Source organism: Podarcis vaucheri, assembly GCF_965113315.1.
Source record: "Podarcis vaucheri genome assembly, chromosome: Z".
Classification (NCBI taxonomy): domain Eukaryota; kingdom Metazoa; phylum Chordata; class Lepidosauria; order Squamata; family Lacertidae; genus Podarcis; species Podarcis vaucheri.
The window spans coordinates 2,835,135-2,857,830 of NC_138758.1; the positions used below are offsets into that span (position 1 = coordinate 2,835,135).

General features: G+C 47.1%; 1 protein-coding gene across 3 annotated transcripts in view; it reads right to left on the reverse strand.

Moving 5' to 3' along the window:
- DOCK11 (dedicator of cytokinesis 11) overlaps nt 1-22,696 on the reverse strand; it is a 175,787-nt gene that overhangs the window by 111,454 nt on the left and 41,637 nt on the right. For all 3 annotated transcript variants that reach the window (XM_082207379.1, XM_082207381.1, XM_082207380.1), the window contains exons 15-19: nt 14,899-15,021; nt 12,824-12,900; nt 7,313-7,503; nt 5,580-5,645; nt 5,163-5,255 (exon numbers count right to left, since the gene is read on the reverse strand). In XM_082207379.1, coding sequence (XP_082063505.1) covers nt 5,163-5,255; nt 5,580-5,645; nt 7,313-7,503; nt 12,824-12,900; nt 14,899-15,021 — 550 coding nt within the window. The remainder of the gene's footprint in view (nt 1-5,162; nt 5,256-5,579; nt 5,646-7,312; nt 7,504-12,823; nt 12,901-14,898; nt 15,022-22,696) is intronic.

Sequence of the window (22,696 nt, forward strand, 5' to 3'; positions counted from 1 at the left end):
GGCGCTAAGGGTGCCCGCCGAGTCCCACGGTCACAGGATTCATCCGCCTGTGATTTCCAGAAGGGTCCCCGCTACGCCGCAGCGGAAAAGACCCGTTTCATGCGGAGCTGGTCCCTCCGGTTCAGAGGGAGTCTGCCATTGCCGGTGGCGCCACCCCGGAAGTCCCTCCTAAGCCCTGATGCTTCACCCATTGTGCCATTTTAAGTCACACTGTGTTGTCCACATTCAAACAGCATTCTTATACAAGCACATTTCTCTCATTGTTTATCTGCATTCTGCCTGCAAATGCAAGAGAACCATATTAGGGACACAGCCAACACTTGGCTATGTGTATATTCTGGACAAAATGGCCACCTGGAGTTCCCAGTGTGGCACCATGGCAACCTCATGCAACTCCTAAGTGCATGCCCAGACCATTTGCCCTCCCATTTTTAATGATTTTTTTTTTTTTTTAGAATTGCTGAGTAACTGGAAATTGCTGAGTAACTGGACATGCAGACACCCAATGAGTTTTCCCATAATGTCTCTGGATAGGGAAGGAAGAGAAGGCAGGCAAGCTAGAGGCCACCAGCAGCCCTCTTCCACCCCAAACTTTTGAAAGCAGCTTATTTTAATACTCCTATCTGTGCTGCAGGGGGCGGTCTCCGAGAAAAGCTTATGGCCAGATCCCCATAGGCTCTGTTCATCCTCCGTGAGGGCTCCATGAGCGCCCTCCCAGCGTGCGTCTCCACTCCAAGTTCCCTGTCCACAAGGAGGGCACAGCATTTGGTCCACCCCAGATGCCAGAAACCCATGCTACATCACTGGTTACAACTGTTATTTTAGATACAGATAAATTTAAAATTAGCATGCATTCTCTAAAATTAGACCTGTAGAAGTAATTAGTAGTATAGTTATCAGAGGCAAGGTGAGAGAATGTTCCCTAACAGACACATGGGAGAAACAGACACGAAGAGAAAGAAGGGGAAAAGGGAGGAAAAAGGCTTAAACAACAGGGCATGGTTGTTGTTGTTGTTGTTGTTAACTCAGAAGTAAATAACTGGTTCAGACCGGTGCCTCCCTCAACCACATACCAACCTGGTGTCTACGCTTAAAACAAGAAGCCCATGGTATCTATTTTGCTGAGGAAAGTTCTTGGACAGGCTGTTTTCTTCAGCTCTAGCTCTTGTGTTTCGCTACCCCCTGCAGAAGTGAGGGAAAGGCTGAGAGCCACAGGGGCGGCAGGAATCACAAGAGAAGTGAGGAGCAGCCTCATGGTTTTTCCCACATCGAGACTTTTTACATAGAGCATACATATCATGATTCATGATATATCGCAACACCAAATATGAAACTGTTGCCACGATGTGGACTTCAAACCAGTTTTGGATGAGCAATATATTGCCTGGCCCTAGGTGTCACATTTGTCAACAATAGCTTTAGTCTCCAAAAGCAACAGTGGAGGCACCCAAGGACATGAGAGAGGCAGAAAGTAGGTGGCATCCAGGAGCCGATGATCTCAGGCACTTAGCAGCCTTGGACACAGTCTTTGGTCCCTGCGTGCCTGGGCCAGGTAGAAGTGGCCAGCCTACCAGGCAGAGTACAGGTCCAGCAAGACTCATAGCTGATGGTCTTAGGCCACTAAACTTGACAGAACACAGCAAAACAACCAAACTCCAACTAATGGTCATGTCTCTAGACATCCTTAAAGTCTTTGTTTGTCTTGAATAGAAATACTTAATAGAAGTATTAACCAGCTTGAAATTCGGCCAAAACTTCATACAAATCCTTTAACAAATTTACTCTAAGGCTTCAGTGAAAATCAGAATCAACAATCTGGATACCAACAACGTAGAAATTCGAAGAGGCACAAAACAAAGATGTTCATTGTCCCTCTTTTTATTCATCTTGACCCTTGAACCCTAAGCAATCCAAATCTGAACAGCCTCTGATATCAAGGGGGTGGAAACAAAAGGCAAAACCTACAAACTCGGGCTCTTTGCAGATGACCTGTTGGTCACAACCCCAGACCCCATAAACACACCAACCACATTAACCAAAGATATTGACACCTCCACAATGATATCAGGTCTACAGGAGAACTTCACAAAATCTGAGGCTATGCACTTCAACATAGCCTGAAAGAATTTACTAACATCACAAAAAATAACATTCTGCCACACCAAATTTAGATACCGTAGGGTACAAATAACTAGAAACTTCAACAAACTATACCCTCAAAACAACCTCTGAAAAAAATCAACAAAGGCCTGAAGAGATGGAGTAAAACCAACTTTACCCTCCCAGACAAAATAGTCATGATTAAGATGAAAGCCCTCCTGAAGCTAACCTACCTATTCCAAACCCTTCCCATCTGGATTCCTCCAACCCAAGTCTGTAAGTAGCAGAAAAACTACACCCATTTATCTTCTCACACAAGAAGCCATGAACAAGCTCCAAATCCCTGCACCTCCCCTCCTCAGGAGGAGGATGGCGAATCCCCAACATAGAATTATACCACATCACTTACCAAGTGCAACATATACCGTATTTTTCGCCCCATAGGACGCACCGGCCCATAGGACGCACCATGTTTTTTTGGGGGGAAATAAAGGGGGGGAAAATATTTTCCCCCAGGCACTTGCGGGGCCAGCAGCGGGGAGAACCGCTCTTCTCCCCGCCTTCCGCCTTCAGGCCAGGTCCGGGGACAGCAGGAAGACACGCTGTGTCTCCCCGCTGTCCCTGGAGTTTGCGGGGCCGGCAGCGGGGAGAAGCATGCGTCTCCCCGCCGTCAGCCTCCAAACCATATCGGGAGACAGCAGGATGGCGGCATTCCACCTCCCCACTGTCCCCCAACCTTGTGGGGCTGGCGCTGGGGCTCTCCTGAAGCCTGGAGAGTAAGAGGGGTCGGTGCGCACCGACCCCTCTCGCTCTCCAGGCTTCAGCGAAAGCCTGCATTCGCCCCATAGGACGCACACACATTTCCCCTTCATTTTTGGAGGGGGGGAAAGTGCGTCCTATAGGGCGAAAAATACGGTAATCCCATACTTCCTAGAGGGTGAAACAAAACAATGGGTGCACATGGAGATAGAAACAACAAAAAACGGCCTCCACTGCAGAGCATCCATTCCTGCAAAACAAATGAAGGAAAATTCCCACAACACTAAACAGGTTCACACTGTCTATGTTTAAAGCACGCAAGGAGAAAGCAGGAAAACTGGCCCCATTCCCACCCCCACTAATTCCCCAGGCCCATTGCCCACTCTTGCACCAGGCATCCCAAAGCATCCAAATAAAGACCTGGCAAGCTAGAGGCTTATACTGCCTAACCAATTTTTACAAAAATGACAACCCCATATCAACATGGGGAATACAAGGCAAACTAAGGGATACTTTAATACTCTGGCTGACCCGTCACCAACTACACACCTTCTTGAACAACCCAGCAATGGAAGCAGCAGCCATCAGGCAGCTGACTACCTTTGAAAAACTCTTCCTAAGAACAGAATGTCACAGCAAAAGGGTGGCATCTACAATATATAAAATACTACTCCAAGACACTGCAAACCCCTTCACCACAATAAAAGATCAATTGGAGCATGACATAGGATATGAAATAAACTCCACCCAATGGTCAAAAAGAAGAGTTTGGATTTGATATCCCGCCTTTCACTCCCCTTCAGGAGTCTCAAAGCGGCTAACATTCTCCTTTCCCTTCCTCCCCCACAACAAACACTCTGTGAGGTGAGTGGGGCTGAGAGACTTCAAAGAAGCGTGACTGGCCCAAGGTCACCCAGCAGCTGCATGTGGAAGAGCGGAGACACGAACCCGGTTTCCCAGATTACGTGACTACCGCTCTTAACCACTACACCACACTGGCTCTAAACCACCATTTAAGAATCATAGAATCATAGAGTTGGAAGTGACCACAAGGGCCATCGAGTCCAACCCCCTGCCAAGCAGGAAACACCATCAGAGCACTCCTGACATATGGTTGTCAAGCCTCTGCTTAAAGACCTCCAAAGTAGGAGACTCCACCACACTCCTTGGCAGCAAATTCCACTGTCGAACAGCTCTTACTGTCAGGAAGTTCTTCCTAATGTTTAGGTGGAATCTTCTTTCTTGTAAATCCATCTCAGGCAAAAGAAGAGAACTCGCTCTACAGATGATACCTAACACCGCAGAAGCTGGTGCCAATACACTCGGGAACCTCATCTGAATGCTACAGAGGCTGCACCTCCACACGCACATGCTTCCACATGTGGTGGGAATGCCACAAAAGTCAATCCTTTTTTATATCATTGGTGCAGGAAATCTGCAAAATAACAAAACAAGTAATAGAAACAACTCCAGAATTTTCCCTGTTAAATATATTTCAAGACAACAATGCACATTCACATAACAAGTCACTTACTCTCAGCAGCTAGAAACATCATAACTAGAGACTGGACGCTGGTACCAAAACGTATGGGAAACTGCCCTATTAGAAAAGTTAACCAACAAACTTAAACCAGCACAGGGACAAGCAAAGGAGGACACCTTCACCCAGGTGTGTCTCCCTTTTATCATACATACAGCACAATACAGTGATCTATCCCCCCAAACAGCATACAAATCAATATGGCTAATCTGACCCAACAATCCATATGCACCCTTCACACAAGTACTTTTGCATTTCCAGACACACCGCTTGGCTGCAGGTGTGCACTGCAAAATTCAGAGCAGTGGGGAGCTAGGACAGTGGCTGCATTTCAGCCCTCGTATTCTCGTGGAAAGTGCAACTTCAGTAAGCCAAATTTCAACAGCTAACTGAATCGAATTTATCTTCTGGAAGAGACCCAATGATACTAATGCCATTAACCTAGACCCAGTGATTTTAATGGGTCACCTCTGAACATACTTTAGATACAATCTGCTATTATACTGTCTCTACTGTAACCCGATCTGGGATTTGTTTTTAAACCAAGAGCAGGTTATACATTTATCTAACAAATAAAGAATTCACATATAAGCATTTGAAAGTTGACCCAACTTAGAATGCAAACCATGAATGTCGACTCCCTAAGCGAATACCACATTTTGTTATGACTTCCCTGCACTTCCAGAAAACTCTGTCAAGTCACTCAAGGCCCTTTTCTCATGCTTAAATGCCTCAGAGAAGATGCATTGGGTTTTTCTCTTACCTCATCATAGAACTCTGGATTCTGGTTATGATGCAACACACAAGTGTAGGTGCTTGATGTCAGGAGGGGGCCCCCAGGCTTGCCATAGAAGCACTGCAAGAGAAAACAGAAATATAGGGGTGGTAAGAGGAACACACCTAAAAGGGCATTGTTTGGTCATGCAATGAATTGGCCACAAAGGTAACTTCATACATGTTTAGCAGTGATGTAACGGCATGGCCAAAGGTTGCATTCTAGGTTTGCCAACCTCATTGCCCCTCACATGCTCTGAGCATAAGAATGTAAAAAGAGCCTGGCTGGTGGATCAGGCCAAAGGAGCCCCATCTAGTCCAGCATCCTGTTCTCACAGGGGCCAACCAGGGGCACCAATGGGAAGACCACAAGCAGGACCTGAGTGAAGAGCAACTGGAAATTTACCTTTAAAGCTCTGGCGTCCCCTTCATCAGAGTCTTTGAATTCCATGCGGACAGCAATGTTCCTTGCCTACATGTAGTTGGGAGAATGGTTGGATTCAGAGAAAATGTTTTCTTGCACAGATCCATCTTTCCCTACCCTTCCCCCAAACCAAAACTGATTTTGTGATTGTGTGCACACACTCAAACACATACGTATACATTTCTGCTCCACAAGATTCTAGCTCCACTATTGCAAATTTAACAGGCTGAACCCATTGTTAAATTATTTGTTTAATAATAGATTTTGTAAAATCTGCTAATCCTGTCTCTGCTTCCAAGGGTTTATGACAACCACCCCCAAACTTGGTACCCTCCTGGTGTTGTTGGACTACAGCTCCCATCAACCCTGACCATTGGTCATGCCAGCTGGGGCTGGTGGTTTTTTGAATTTTTTAAATGATTGTTTTTGGTACCTTTATGATGTCAATAAGCAGGGAGTTCCAAAGTGTGGGTGCTGCCATTCAAAAATATTGATTTGTGGCACTTGTAACAGTGCCAGTTTTGCAGATTGATTGGTTGAGTGAGCATATTTGGAGTAGGGTGATTATCTTACAGGAGCAAGCCAGAAGGAAACTACACAGAGCAAGCTGGAGTTAACTGTTTCTTAGCAAAAACATGATCTGCAAAGGAGTGTCAGGTCTGAGCCCAGCAACCCATATCTGCTGGTCTTGACCCCATGCAACAGTTGCTGAGACTGAAGGTCCCCACCTTCCAACAGATGTCTAAGTCCCTTTCTCTCCAGGGTTTTCCCCAAGCAATCTGAGATTGCACCTGCGTGAAGCTAGCTTCTCTTCTGCCCTCTTCATGCCTCTTCTGGTTCTGGGGGACCAGGGAAGAGGGGAGCTTGTTTCAGGAGGAGGGGGAGATACTCATGACTCTTCACCAGCCAGACTCCTCTCTGCCTCTTGGCCTCCCTCCTCTCCTGCTTCAGCTTCTGCCTCTGATTCTGGACTTCTATCTGCCACAGATTCTCACTGCTCACTAAACCCTGTTACCTCTTCAGCTTCTGACACCTTCTCTTCCCCATCTTCTGCTTCTTCTCCCTGTGACCACTCATTGTTCTCCCACTACCACTCCTCGAGCTCTGAGGTTTCTTCCCTTGAGGGTTCCCACATTCTTCTGCAACCAGTCCGTGACAATATCTCAGGTTGTCAAGGGCCTTATATTCTAACAGATTCACCCTGAACTAGGTTTGGCAGCAAATCAGCAACCAGTGGAGGTCTCCCAGCAAAGGTTCCATATGCTGACAGTCTCACTCCTGTCACTAATTGTGGCACAGCATTCTGCACTAACTGCAGCTTCTGGATCACATGTGACGGATGTCCCACACAGAGCTTTGGAACATAGGAGAAAAGTCTCATCTTCAGGTCAGAGGGTTGTCCTTTGAAGAAATCAAGTTTTCCCGTAAGGGACTTTGCCTGGGAGAGGTAATCTGGCAGCAAAGGCTAGAAATGTTGCTTTGGGCCTCTTTCAAAACAAGTCGCTCACTTGGAGCTCTCCATGGTACTGTACGTCCTGACCTGCCTTGCTGTGGCACCAGAACAGCACGGTCCAATACGACTGCATTTCCCCCATCCATTTCACAATGCGGTTCCTGCACAATGCTACTGAATTGTTCTTCAGCTACATTTCAAACTTGCAAATATAAATAAATAAATAAATCTGTGGGCCTGGCTCTGTTGTTTTCAAGCTTACCTTGGCAAATGTTTTCTGGCTGTCATACTTCAAATGCAAAGGATAGACGTAGAGCTGGTTTTTGTAGATGGTGAAAGGGTAGCAGTACTTGGCGATCTCAGGGATAAACTCTTCCACTTCGACCGTAATGCTGTCATCCTGGCCCTGCATCTCAAAGGGCTTGATGGGAATGTAAGAGGCCGTGACACAGTCTAGAGGGGAAGCAAAGGCCGCAGGTTGGTATCTTGTTTTCACATAATGCAACAGCAAAAGAAAAGGTACCTTTAACTTGGGTCATATAGGCCTTGTGAAGATGCAACATTTAACCATGGTTAGCTCCAGGCATGGTTTGTTACCTTAACCCTGATTAAGATTGCAAACCTATGGTGACTCAGCATATCAGCCTCCCCACTTCTTAGGACTTGTATAAGGAGACATTCACAATAACTACTTGTCACCCTGAAAGCAGGGAGATAGCTCTAACCACAGTTTACTTAGCATGTATATGATGCTTAACCAGAATCAGTAACAAGCATAGTTGCTGCCTTAACCCTAATTATGTTCATAGAATCATAGAATCATAGAATCACAGAGTTGGAAGACACCACAAGGGCCATCGAGTCCAACCCCCTGCCAAGCAGGAAACACCATCAGAGCACTCCTGACATATGGTTGTCAAGCCTCTGCTTAAAGACCTCCAAAAATGGAGACTCCACCACACTCCTTGGCAGCAAATTCCACTGTCAAACAGCTCTTACTGTCAGGAAGTTCTTCCTAATGTTTAGGTGGAATCTTCTTTCTTGTAGTTTGGATCCATTGCTCCGTGTACGCTTCTCTGGAGCAGCAGAAAACAACCTTTCTCCCTCCTCTATGTGACATCCTTTTATATATTTGAACATGGCTATCATATCACTCCTTAACCTCCTCTTCTCCAGGCTAAACATGCCCAGCTCCCTTAGCCGTTCCTCATAAGGTATCGTTTCCAGGCCTTTGACCATTTTGGTTGCCCTCCTCTGGACACGTTCCAGTTTGTCAGTGTCCTTCTTGAACTGTGGTGCCCAGAACCAAGAGCAAAACCACAGCTTATGTTGCTGAACTGTGCTCAGCCCTCTGGAGAGCAAAGCACAGGAGGACATCAGGGAGACCATATTTCTGTGGATTTCTTCCCCTGCTAGCTCTGCATCAGACAGCCACAGCAATAAAAGTTATCACAGCTGTCTGGTAGCTTAATTTCCCTTTCATGGCTGAAGTCACCATACTAGCAAACAATGGTTAAAGCAGATTCCCTCTCTGCTTACAGAATAACTTGTGGGGACTAGCTGGTGTGTCTCTATATTATTATTATTATTATTATTATTATTATTATTATTATTATTATTATCTGAATATATATATGCCCTCTGGAGGCTCAGAAGAAAAGGAAGGAAAGGTAACCCAAGGCAATCCTATTTGTGCTGGTAAAAACAAAATCAAAGCAGGAGACTCACTGCTTATTATAAATGTATTTATAATCCAAGGCTGCTCAGAACCTGAGACCAGCGGCTGTGATTATTATTGGACTTGCCCCTTGCCTGGCAGGCAGGCAGGCCGCTTCTGTCTGGCCCAGGAAGACGAGGCCTGGATGAAAAGAGTTATAACCCTATAAGCAAGTATGAGGAATGGATATCAAACTTGTCATTTGGGTGCGGGGGAGGGAGGTATTTAGACGACATTTTAATTCAAATAGCAGCTCTCTGTCAGCAAACATATGTATTAATATGTATTGCCATATGGTGATACCATCGACCATAGCATCCTTCTGGACACTCTAGAGGGGCTGGGAGCTGGGGGCACTGTCAAACAGTGGTTCCACTCCTTTCTCCTGGGCCGTGTTCAGAAAGTGGTGGTGGGGGATGAGTGTTCAGACCCCATGGCTCTCACTTATGGGGTGCCTCAGGGTTCTGTCCTCTCCCCCATGCTTTTTAATATCTATATGAAGCCGCTGGGAAGGATTATCGGGGGTTTGGGCTGGGTGTTCATCAGTATGCAGATGATACCCAGCTCTACCTCTCTTTTAAATCAGAACCAGTGAAGGCGGTGAAGGTCCTGTGTGAGTGTCTGGAGGCAGTTGGAGGATGGATGGCAGCTAACAGATTGGGGTTGAATCCTGACAAGACAGAAGTACTGTTTTTGGGGGACAGGAGGCAGGCAGGTGTGGAGGATTCCCCGGTCTTGAATGGGGTAACTGTGCCCCTGAAGGACCAGGTGCGCAGCCTGGGAGTCATTTTGGACTCACAGCTGTCCATGGAGGCACAGGTCAAATCTGTATCCAGGGCAGCTGTTTACCAGCTCCATCTGGTACGTAGGCTGAGACCCTATCTGCCTGCAGACTATCTCGCCAGAGTGGTGCATGCTCTGGTTATCTCCCGCTTGGACTACTGCAATGCGCTCTACGTGGGGCTACCTTTGAAGGTGACCTGGAAACTACAACTAATCCAGAATGCGGCAGCTAGACTGGTGACTGGGAGCGGCCAAGACCATATAACACCGGTCTTGAAAGACCTACTTTGGCTCCTAGTACGTTTCCGAGAACAATTCAAAGTGTTGGTGCTGACCTTTAAAGCCCTAAACGGCCTCGGTCCAGTATATCTGAAGGAGCGTCTCCACCCCCATCGTTCTGCCCGGACACTGAGGTCCAGCTCCGAGGGCCTTCTGGCGGTTCCCTCACTGCGAGAGGCCAAGTTACAGGGAACCAGGCAGAAGGCCTTCTCGGTAGTGGCGCCCGCCCTGTGGAACGCCCTCCCATCAGATGTCAAAGCGATAAACAACTACCTGACATTCAGAAGACATCTGAAGACATCAGGGAAGTTTTTAATATGTGACATTTTAGTGTATTTTTCATCTTTGTTGGAAGCCGCCCAGAGTGGCTGGGGAAACCCAGCCAGATGGGCGGGGTACAAATAATAAATTATTGTTGTTGTTGTTGTTGTTGTTGTTGTTGTTGTTGTTGTTGCAGGGGGTTGGAGTATATTACACTTGGGGTCCCTTCCAACCCTACAATTCTATGACTCTATGATAAAGACTAAAATTTATCCCATGCATCAGGATCCTGATGTTAGTTCAATACTGAAGCTCTGGTCACAACTAGACTGGCATTTCCTAAATCTGGGGAAGCCCCTACAATGGCTGGAATTCCTGCCTGAAATTCAAGTTCTATTTACATTATTCGGCTGGCCAGTTACGAGTGACCAGCCACAAATCATCTGGGCACCTCTTCCTGGAAGAATCATCATTGGAATTTGGACTTCCCCCCTTGTTCCCCTTTCCACCATTCACTGCCTTTCCCCCTTATCTGTGCTGTAGGGAAGGAAATGTGAAGTGCCAATCTGGAGCAAAAGACACTGAAACAAAATAAAATAAAATACAAAATAAAAGACACTTGAACAAAATAGATTAGGTGAAGGGCCAAAATTGTGGGATGTAAAACTGCAGTCAAGCACAACATTCCTCCAGTGGACATGCTTGGGGATGTTTTGTCCCACTCAGGAGAAGACTTCCTGTTTCCTCCTGAGCTGGACAGACTTGAAGAGGGTGTGGTCTGTTGTACTAGCATGGAGGAGCACACAGCCTCCATGTTCGGATCCGTGTGTGTTCTCCATTGCTGTGTGTTTGGAGAAGTGACTGCTTAGTCACAGTCACTTGGGACTCACTTCTTTATGGAATAGTTCTAGTTGTTATGTAACCCAAGCCTGCCTTCAGGGATAGGACTGTGAACCTGAATGAATCTGTGAGTAAACTACTTTTATATTAACGTGAATCAGATTCTAGTGTTCTTCTTAGAAGGGATTTTACCAGGAAGGAATCTTTAATAGTAAGACTCAGATGAGTCAGCAACAAGCTGATCGCTGTATAATTTAAAAGGGGGAATGTTTGGAACTTTGTTAGAATATGGAACTTGCTAGAGCAAGTTAGGAAGGATATCATTGAATAATATATCCTCTCATCCCTCCCTAATCATCCCCACAAAAATCATTCCCTTGGAAGGTAGTGAGCTAGTGTCTCCCACTAGCTATGGTCTTGGTCCTGAAGGGGTTTGTCTAAGAAACGAAAACTACTCTTTAGCATTTCTTTCCATTTCTTTAGCATTCGTATTGCTGTAAAAGCAAGTTTCCGAACTCAAGTTCCAACCTTGATAGCTGCTCCTTAATTGTTTAGTTGCTGAATCCAATAGGGACTTATCAAGCTCAGAACTATTCTAGTCCTGATGTACTTTCAAACCACCACTAGCTTCAGTTTCTTTGCTGGTAGTTCGTATCTGCGGGGCTACAATCAGAATTCCTCTCTCCATTAACTTGACAAGTGTGCTGATTATTGTATTCACAGCCAGAAACTTCCTCTTCCAATGTGTTCATTCTGTGAAAGATTCCCTCCACTGTTTGTTTAGACAAGAGACCTTGGTCGTGTAGAAGTTCCCTTCTCCAGTTGCTGAGTCACAATAGTCCAGCAAATATTTCTGGGCTTAATTTGGCAATGTTCTGGACCATTTATCTGAAGAACTGCAGGTCTATGCCTTGGCCCAGTATATCTGAAGCAGCATCTCCACCCCCATTGTTCAGCCCGGACACCGAGGTCCAGCTCCGAGGGCCTTCTGGCAGTTCCTTCACTGTGAGAAGCAAAGTTACAGGGAACCAGGCAAAGGGCCTTCTCAGTAGTGGCACCCGCCCTGTGGAACACCCTCCCACCAGATGTCAAAGAAATAAACAACTATCTGACTTTTAGAAGACATCTGAAGGCAGCCCTGCTTAGTTAAGCTTTTAATATTTGATGAATTATTGTATTTTAATATTTTGCTGGAAGCCACCCAGAGTGGCTGGGGAAACCCAGCCTGAAGGGCAGGGTATTATTATTATTATTATTATTATTATTATTATTATTATTCATCATCATCATCATCATCATCATCACCATCATGATTATTATTATCATTAGCATTATCATCATCATCAACAAAACAACAACAACAACAACAACAACAACAACAACAACAACAACATGTGGTAATTATGCTAAAATTGTTAAAACTGCAGACTACTCTTTGGGCAAGATGAAGTGACCAACCCTTCCTTATCAGCTAAATACTAAGCCAAAACAGCTGATATCTCAGTGCCTGCCCAGTTAAACTGTATGGCTTTTAAGCCCACATAAATGTAAAAGAGATAAAAACAGATATCCTCCTTGCCTGTATATTGCAATTAACACTGCTGAGCCAAATGACTTTAAAATTATTCAAAATAAAAACAAATTAAAACTAGAACAGCCGGCAGAGCTCAAAGACAAGCAGACTTACTTGTCGCCATCTTCACCTGGAACCCCTAGTAATAGCTGTGATGAAACTGTGAGAATTTTGGGAGAACCTGCCGGAACCTGTAGTGTGTCAGGGATTCTGAGACTTGGACTAGCAATATCATGCCTGAGAATGGGACCCAGCCTAGTGGACTGGGACTGTGTGTACTAAGGCCTTAAGGCAATTATTATTAAAAATTAGTTCCTTACTTGCAAATTCCAGTGGAATGCACTCTAGTGTAATATTCAATTGGCCGGGTATCACTTGGAGTTTTGTCTTTTCTGGTCTGCATGATAAAGAGGCAAGGAAATAAAGACAGAACAAAAAGTCAGGACAGAAACAGCACAAGACAGCTGGAAATAATTCAGGTGATTCTTCAGCCAGAGGACCAAATTAACCGAGTCCTCAATAAAGAACATTCAAAAACTTTGTCTTACATCGATGAGCCCAGAGTATAGTGATCCCTCTAATCGCACAAGCAGAATCCCAAAAGAGCTGGTTCAGACCCCAATGCTCCCCATCTTCCAAATCATGTTTTGGCATTTTATGAATGAGCCTGCGGCTGACGTGCTCCCTCGCCCCTCCCTTTGAGAACTCTGGTTCAATTAGTTACTTCCTATTTTGTGCCTATAATGGCACCAATAGTTTGTTCTCAATTAGAGGTAGCCAATATGCATCCCTCCCATCATCGCTGACCACTGGTTATGTTGGCTCGCGCTGATGGGAGTTGTAGTCCAACAGTTGTAGTGCATCTGGAGGGGGAAATGTTCAAACTGACTCTTGGGTCAGGTGGATGAAAACAAAAACAACTGGGGGGGGGGAATACCCTGGCCTCCTGCCTAATGAATCTGTAGTAAAGAAGACCCATTTCTGGCTGAGGGGGTCAAGCTGTGCCTGGGCTGGGTCATCCTGAGGATCCTGTGATGAAACTGTCATTGCCTTATCGCAGGAGCTTGTCAGGCTTTACTCACACCTTATCTCCCTGGCACTCTGGCTTTCTATGTGCAGGGATTTTTCTGGTAGGGAGGAGGAGTATCCTGTCACATGAGTACAGTGGTACCTCGGGTTACGTACTTAATTCGTTCCAGAGGTCCATTCTTAACCTGAAGCACCACTTTAGCTAACGGGGCCTCCTGCCGCCACTGCGCCACCGCTGCACGATTTCCGTTCTCATCCTGAAGCAAAGTTCTTAACCCGAAGTACTATTTCTGGGTTAGCGGAGTCTGTAACCTGAAGCGTCGTCTGTAACCTGAAGCGTCTGTAACCCGAGGTACCACTGTATCCCAGGGAGGGCTAGGCCAGCATTGCATGTGTTGCCTGTGGTGTGGGGACCAACTTTGGATTTCTGAAGGTGAGCCTGTTGCTGGGTGATGCCCAGTTGGCACTGAGTCCATGGCCAAGTGGGTTCTGCCTGGTGATGGTTCCCCACTTTGCCCTGCCCAGCAAGGTGAACCTGTCCCTCTTTATTAACTTTCAGGAGGAATTTAAAAACGTCCCTGTCTATCCAGGCATTTGGTGGCTGGAAGACACTGCTTCCTAGCAGCAAGGAAATTCACAACTTTGAGAGTATGTGAACGTTTTCAGCTGCTTTAAATATGTTGATATTTTATTTTTAACTGTAAACTAAAGGACCCCTGGATAGTGAAGTCTAGTCAAATTCGACTATGGGGTGCAGTGCTCATCTCCGCGTTCAGGCCAAGGGAGCTGGCGTTTGTCCACAGACAGCTTTCCGTGTCATGTGGCCAGCAGGACTAAACCATTTCTGGTGCAACAGGACACTGTGATGAGTGGTAGTGCATGTAAAACACTGTGCCCTCTGGCACTCGTTTCCATAAATTTCCCTTTCTGCCACAGCAGTACCTATTTATCTACTCACATTGGTATGCTATTGAACTTCCAGGATGGCAGGAGCTGGTACAAAGCAGCAGGAGCTCACCCCGTCATGCGGATTTGAACTGCCAACTTTCTGATCAGCAAGCCCAAGAGGCTCAGTGGTTTAGACCACAGCGCCACCTGCTCCCTTTACCTTTACCCTGTACTGCATTAATGCTGATATGTTTGCCACCCTGGGTTCCTTTAGGGTGGAGGGAGAGATATAAATTTATTTATTAAATAAATAAAGTGTTCCAACCTGATTCTGAAATTCTGCACTCCTCACTCTTCCATTAGATAACACAACCAAATCTGGCAATGCCTAGATTCAAAGATATGAACATCCTCTCCAGACCCATCTCCCCTTTACAAGGGTTTACAGATACTTGCCCATCTGGCAGCTGACACTTACTTCTTGTACTCTGCCAACAACTTCATGAGATCCTCAGCAGAGAGTTTGCTGCTGTCTTGCTTATAGATGGGGGAGAATTTCCCTTCAAGGTCCAAGGTGCCCTGGGAGTCTTTGAAGACAGGTCTGGGGAATGGCAAAAGGAAAGCAGAAGGCGCGTGAGGCTGCACAATGCATTGATATTTTGCCCTCCCTTAATATTCCCAACAGTGCCTTTCCTGTGAGATCAGAGCAATGCTTTTGAGGCTTCCCGATTCTGGGAAAATCCGGCTTAAAAGAGAACATGCTGGAAGATCAGAGGGAGGAGACAATGGCGCAGGGCCTTTGAAGTGGTGGTTCCCCATCTGTGGATGTTCTCCCTAGCGAGGTCCACCTGGTGCCTTTTTGTGGACATATTTTCAGCACCAGGAAAAGAATTACCTTTTCCTATCAGGCTTTTGGCAGACTGAGATGATGTTGTTTTGTTACTAGTGTGCTGCCAAAACTTCCTGTGGCTTTTAAGAGGGGTTGTTTTAATGACATGATGTGTTTATGTTGATGCTTTAAAACATGCAAGTTGCTTGAAGACCTTTAGGTTGAGAAGCTATTTAAAAGTCTCATAGTAGTAATAATAATAATAGAACAGACATGGGGAACTTGCAAAAAACCCCTTCAGATGTTGCTGGACTCCAACTCCCATGAGTCGCAGACTGCAGAGCCATTGGCAAAGGCCAGAAACATCTGGGGGGGCACAGGTTCCCCATCCTTTTGTGATCATTCGACTGTACTTTTCAGGCAGAGTGTATCTGGCTCTAGCCCAGGGAGGTCACTTTGGTGCTGCTAACACAGCAAAAACAATGCAGGGCAGGGGGTGGGGGCGGGGGCGGGGGCGGGGGGGGAGCCGTTATGAGTTACCAATCTTTGCAGCCACAGCTGGTGTTCCAATTCTCCACTGGTTTAACTTTGCCACTGGAGCTGAACTCCGTTCTTTTTTTGAGACAGATGGATACCAACTAGAGTCCTGTTGCTTTAGGTGAAATTTTTGCTTTCAAGCCACTAGGGGCCAGGCTCTTCCTAAAAGTACCCTCGGCTAAGCTACACTTGGTTTACTAATAAACTAAATTATTATTATTATTATTATTATTATTATTATTATTATTATTATTATTATTATTTCTACCCTGCCCATCTGGCTGGGTTTCCCCAGCCACTCTGGGCAGCTTTCAACAGAACATTAAAAACAAAATAAAACTTCAAATATTAAAAACTTCCCTAAACAGGGCTGCCTTCAGATGTCTTCTAAAAGTCTGCTAGTTGTTTTTCTCTTTGACATCTGGTGGGAGGGCGTTCCACAGGGCGGGTGCCACTACCAAGAAGGCCCTCTGTCTGGCTCCCTGTAACTTGGCTTCTCGCAATGAGGGAACCGCCAGAAGGCCCTCGGTGCTGGACCTCAGTGTCCAGGCAGAACGATGGGGTGGAGACACTCCTTCTGGTATACTGGACTGAGGCCCTTTAGGGCTTTAAAGGTCAGCACCAACACTTTAAATTGTGCTCAGAAATGTACTGGGAGCCAATGTAGGTGTTTCAAGACCTAAAGGGCTTTGCATACAGGGCTGCACTACCTAAATACCTTGTTCATGCTCTGCTGTGTCTTGGCAAATGTGCCCCCAAAGAAACCACTATCATCGGCTGGAAAGCCCTGATAGTTCTTTGTGCTCAAAGAAAGCAAAAATATCCACCTCTGAAGATGCCTAGAGCAATTCTGCTCAGCTGGAGCTGAGCTGGTAGCTGCCAGATGTTATGGGCTGCATAGCCCAGCTGTAGCCCAGAAATACCTGGGCAGCCAGAGGTTCCCTACATCTGGGCTTAATCGTCAGGACCACTAAAGGCAAAAGGTGCCAGTCCTCATGATTAAGGGGCACAAACTTAGAAATGGGTTTTTACTAAGGAAATACAAAGAGATCGGGAAGAAACACTGAAAATTTAAGCCTATGTTCAAGCCGCTCCTCTAGGGCCAAAGTTCAATAGTGGAACAACTGCTTTGCATGTAGAAGGGCCCAGGTAAAATCCGCAGCATAACCTGAAAATCTGGAGAGCTTCGGTCAGTGCAGGCAAAACTGAGCTTGATGGGTCAAGGGTCCCACTCAGTGTAAGCTCCCTATGTTCCTGTGTTCATTCACCTTCCCTGCAGCCAACCTGCCTCTCAGCTGGATTACCATTCCATGACCTCCTCGCACTTTCATCAACCTGGTGCCCTCTACCTTGAGGGGCTCCATCTTCCCCCATCCAGAACAGCTGATGGGAGCTGGGAGTCCAAAACATGTAGACAAGACCAGGTTGGAGAAAGCTGATGTGTAAGGGCCACCTTGTAAGAGCAGCCCCCAAGATCATTTTCTGAATTTCTACACCTCCAGCACTATAAAGGCAGGAACCTCCCTATTCCCCACTCTGACTCCTGCAATGAGCTCAAACTCTAGAACAATTAAAACAGTAAAGCCCCATGCAGCTTAGGCCCAGGCTATCTGAAAGACCGTATTCTCCCATGTAAAACTTTCCATGCTCTGAGATCTTCAGGGGAGGCCCATCTCACGAATCCACCCCTCTCCCATGAACGCCTGGTAAGGACGTGACGGAGGGCCTTCTTGGTGGCTGCTCCCAGACTTCTCAGCTCCCTTCCTGGAGAAGCTTAGACTGGCTCCCTCCTTGTTGTCCTTCTGCTGACAGGTAAAGCCTGTTTCATTCTGTCAGGCTCTTGGGTACTGACTGCATTTGGTGTTTTTTTTTTGGGGGGGGGTTAAGGAAAGGGCTTTTAAGAGTGCTGTACTGTTTTTACTATCAATTTTTAAATAGATGTTTTTAATACTGTCTTAATTCTATTAGGCCTGCCAACCTAGCAGTTCGAAAGCACCCCCGGGTACAAGTAGATAAATAGGTACCGCTTTATAGCGGGAAGGTAAACGGCGTTTCCATGTGCTGCGCTGGTGCAGGCTCGCCAGAGCAGCGATGTCACGCTGGCCACGTGACCCGGAAGTGTCTCCGGACAGCGCTGGCCCCCGGCCTCTTGAGTGAGATGGGCGCACAACCCCAGAGTCTGTCAAGACTGGCCCGTACGGGCAGGGGTACCTTTACCTTTACCTAATTCTATTAGAAGTTAATTACTTTTTAATTATTATATTTTATACGCTTTTAGTGTTTTATTAGTGTGTTTTTTAATTTGTGTAAGCTGCCTGGAGTCCCAGTCTGGGGAAAAGGTAGCAATGACAACCCCCAGTCCTCTGGGAAGAGAGGCACCTTGTTTGGCCACATAAATTTAAATGCCCCATGGAAATCCATGCGTCCAAGTATATGCAGGAGGTCAGTTTGTCATTACAGCTCTGAGCCTGGCATTTTTCCAGACTTCACTATTAAATGGTCAGGTTTGCTCCCTGCCTGCCCCGAAGATCAAATTGCAATTAAATTATAAGACTTGCAGGCATTCAATATTCAGCATCTTTTACAAACAGCTGCTGTGAGAACTGTGGCACAGATGAAGCTGGCATGTGGCCGTGAAGAAGAAGAAGAAGTGTCAAGGAAGCACCAGGCAGAGCCTTTCAGGAGGAAGTTCAACTGACTGGGACTTGAGCAGGCAGCATTCTGCTTGGGAGTCTTCTAGAACAGTGTTTCCCAACCAGTGTTCCGCGGCACACTAGTGCCTTGTGTTCCGTGGGAGGGAGGCGGGCGAGTCGGGCAGCGAGAGGCGGGGCGGCGGCGGCGAGGAGAGGCCGCCCAGCGCGGGGCTCTTGCCGTCTGCCTGCCTGGCTGCCTGCGAGCTTGGCGGGCAGCGCCTCCGTCCGCAGCGCCCGCCTCGCGGCTCTCATTCCCTGCCCCTGCCAAAGCTCGCCAAGCCGCGCTCTCCTTCCTGCCTCGCTTTGCTGCCTCCTCCCCCCCCCACCCCCAAAGCTTGGAGGTTCCCCGGCAGGAAGGAGGGAACTTAATCCTCTCCAAGAGCTGCGGAAAACAGACATGCAAATGGGGGCTTGCCAGCTCTTCAAGCGCCGCCGGCTTTCTTCGGGAATTACTGCCCGCCGAGCCCAGTAACGCTGACAGGCCGAGCCACGGGGCTTGGCAGCGCAGCCAGCAGAGTGTGGGAAAGGGCAGCCGCCACGCGCCGGGCAAGGCGAGACTCGACGGGGAGGACACTGGCAGCAGCGCCCCCCCCCAGAAACCCGCTCCGGGCAGGTAATTCACAGAGAGTGGACAGAAGGAAGCCTTAAAGGGCTTCAGCCTCCCAGAGTGGCGGGGAATAATAATAATAATAATAATAATAATAATAATAATAATAATAAATAATAATAATAATAATAATAATAATAATAATAATTGACAGGTGGTGTTTTTCTAGGTGAGGGGGTGGGGACTGTAATAACAAAAAAATCAGCTTTATATCAACCGCTGTTTTGCAATGAGGAATTGCAAATAAGGAAGATCAAAAGGAGAATGTTTTTTTGGGGGGGACTCTCTTCCTCTTCCTCCTCCTCCTCTCGTTCTTGCTCCTCTTCCTGGCAAAAGGGCTGCTGAGACCCCTTCTCTCTTGGGTGCCGGTGGGTGCTGTGACATTGACGCTGCTGTGGCAAGTGCCTTTACTTAGCAGAGTGCATTCCCCTTTACACAGGAGGGGAGGGAAAATAATTGAAACTTACACTTTCGTGCGTCCCTCCCGGCGCGACGCTGCGCGCTGACGTCACGGGGCTGTAATGGTGGTGTGCCTCGAGATTTTTTTCATCAAACAAGTGTGCCTTTGCCCAAAAAAGGTTGGGAAGCACTGTTCTAGAAGACTCCTTTAAAACACAGAACAAATGAGGATATGGAAAGATCTTCCTTTGGCCTTATTCTAGACCCAGCAGGTAATACTGGGTGCTGCCTGAGGAAGCAGACTTCTGGGAGAAAGAACGTTATCAGGAGAATTCTTGGGTAGGGAGAAAAGATGCTCCCAGAACCAGTTTGGTGTAGTGGTTAAGAGCGGTAGTCTTGTAATCTGGGGAACCGGGTTCGAGTCTCCGCTCCTCCACCTGCAGCTGCTGGGTGACCTTGGGCCAGTCACACTTCTTTGAAGTCTCTCAGCCCCACTCACCTCACAGAGTGTTTGTTGTGGGGGAGGAAGGGAAAGGAGAATGTTAGCCGCTTTGAGACTCCTTAAAGGGAGTGAAAGGCGGGATATCAAATCCAAACTCTTCTTCTTCTTCTTCTTCAAACATCTGGTGCAACACAGTTTGAGGAAGAGGTGGAGAACCATTTTGGCTCCATGAGCCAGATTCTTGTCAGGATTGGCCTCATGGGCCAAATTTGACAGGTGGGTGGAGCCGCCTGCCTGTCAATAACTCAGTGTCACAATAACATCAGGCACAAGGTGCTTCAAAGAAGGTCTGAAGTCAGGGCTTCAAAGCACATTGCAAGATGCTACTGAAACAATGCTTTCTCGCGCCCCTTCATTCCAGCAGGGGATTCTGATGCAAACCCCTTCCTGGACAAAAGGATTCTGCTGCTTCAGCTAGGTGTGCCCCTGTTCCCTGAAGGGAAGAGATGCACGTACTGCCAATGCAATAACCAACCCCACCCATCCGATGACATTGTGCATCCTGTCAGCTGGTGGGCAGGGGAGTGTGGTTTCAAGGGAAAAGGCCTCGTGAACCAACTTGGACCCCCTGGTGGGCCAAGTCTGGCTTGCAGGCCAGAGGTTTCCCCACCCCAATCTGAAGTATGGGTGCAATCCCAGCTTCAGTTTCAGCCAACCCTGCCCAAGCCCTTCAAATCCTCTGCAGCAAACCCTCTATGTGGCACAACAACATTGCTTGAACCCTACCCTTTCCACTTGCTAGGATATGCACTGGGGCGTGCAACCTTTCATAGCCCACATTCCCCTTGGGGCAACTGTCTGGGTTTGGCAGGGTTAGAGTTTAAAGTGGTCAGAGCAATGGATATGCATTTTACCCTTGTCTAGTTTCTACATTCACTCAAGCAGCCCTCTTTATTCTACATCCAGGCAAGCAGGATGCATTATCAGAGTCCAGTGAGATATTCCAGCCAGCGAGAAGGATGTGAAGTGAGACTAGGGAGAGGTTTTGGACAGCCAGACAGGAAGAACTCAAGGGCTGCATTTGTTCTGCAGGCCTGGGGTTTCCCAACCCTAAAATGCAGAAACCAGAGGCAGCAAAGTCAAGCAAACAGGAGCAAAAGAGTTTTCTTGTGTGTGTGTGTTTCTTTGTGGCTGATTAGCTGCTCTCCCTGTGCAAAGGTCAGAGGGGGCAGGGTTTCTGTTGAGTCAGGTGATTAGCTGTGGGAGGAGCTTATCAGAGCTTGCAGGGCAGCAAGTGGCGCGCGCAGTTTCATCCATCTTTTAGATTTAGGGGAGCTAGTCTCAAACATTTGTTGGGGGAGACCTAGGGTTTTTTTGGGGGGGGTTATTTGTCCTGTCTTCAGGCTTTTTAAGATAGAGGACCACTGTAGCCACCCCCAACGACACGTTTTCAAGATGGAGGGTGAGGGAATAGCTGCAGTCGCCTGCGGTTCCTGCGCAATGTTTGCCATCTTGCCAAAGGTTGCAGGCAGCTTAATTGCAGGCAGCAATTGTATGTTGATTGCCCTCTTAGAAGACAAAGTCCAGCAACTGGAGGAACGTGTAGCTACGCTCCAAAGAATTAGAGAGCTGGAGCTCTTCTTGGAAGCAACAGAGAACACCGTCTCCACCAAGGAGGAGACAGGGGACACCCCTGAGAAGGAGGCTAGTTCACCAACACAGGTGCCAGATATATGGAGAAATGTGACTCAAAGAAGTAGGAGGCCCAGGGTTCGCTATGATTGTTTAGAAATACACAATCGCTTTGAAGTCCTCTCCCCTAGCATGGAAGACAAAGAGCAGACTCCATTTGAGGATCTCTCCCTCATTACAGTCAATCAGGTATATGAAGACGAGCAGCAAAGTCAGTCCTCAGGGAATGTGCAGGCGACCTTGGAACGGACAGCTCACAGAAGAACCCTGACCAAACCTAAGAGGAGGCGTGTAGTGGTGATAGGGGATTCCCTACTGAGGGGAACAGAAGCAGTGATCTGTGGGCCAGACAAGATGTCTCGGGAGGTGTGCTGTCTCCCCGGGGCTAAGATTCAAGATGCAACTGAACAACTGTAAGGAATCATAAAACCCACTGACAAATACCCTTTCCTCTTGGTTCATGTGGGAACCAATGACACTGCAAGCAATAGCCTCCAGAAGATCAAAAGAGACTACGAGGCTCTGGGCAGGAAATTGAAGCAATTCAATGCACAAATTGTCATCTCATCTGTCCTCCCAGTTAAACGACGTGGCCCAGGGAGAGAGGGAAAAATAGTGGAAGTGAACAGCTGGCTTCGCAACAGGAACGGTTTGGATTCTTAGATCACAGACTGCAATTTCTTGAGGATGGACTTCTGGCAAGCGATGGGCTGCACCTCACAGCGGTTGGGAGGAATGTTTTTGCCAAAAATCTCAGAAACCTCATCAGGAGGGCTTTAAACTGACTAATGTGGGGGAGGGAGACAGTGCTCCTGAAGGTAGGAGTCTATCAATTGATGAAGATGATCATCCAAATGTCATAGACCAAATGGAGCAAACAGCACGCAGACCTAGTGGTGGGAGGAAAAAATCCTTAAATAAGAGACACGGGGGAATGATTAATGGACTTCAATGTCTGTACACTAATGCACAAAGCATGGGAAATAAACAAGATGAGCTTGAGCTCTTGGTACAGCAAACTAAATATGACATAATAGGCATCACTGAAACCTGGTGGGATAAGTCCCACGATTGGAA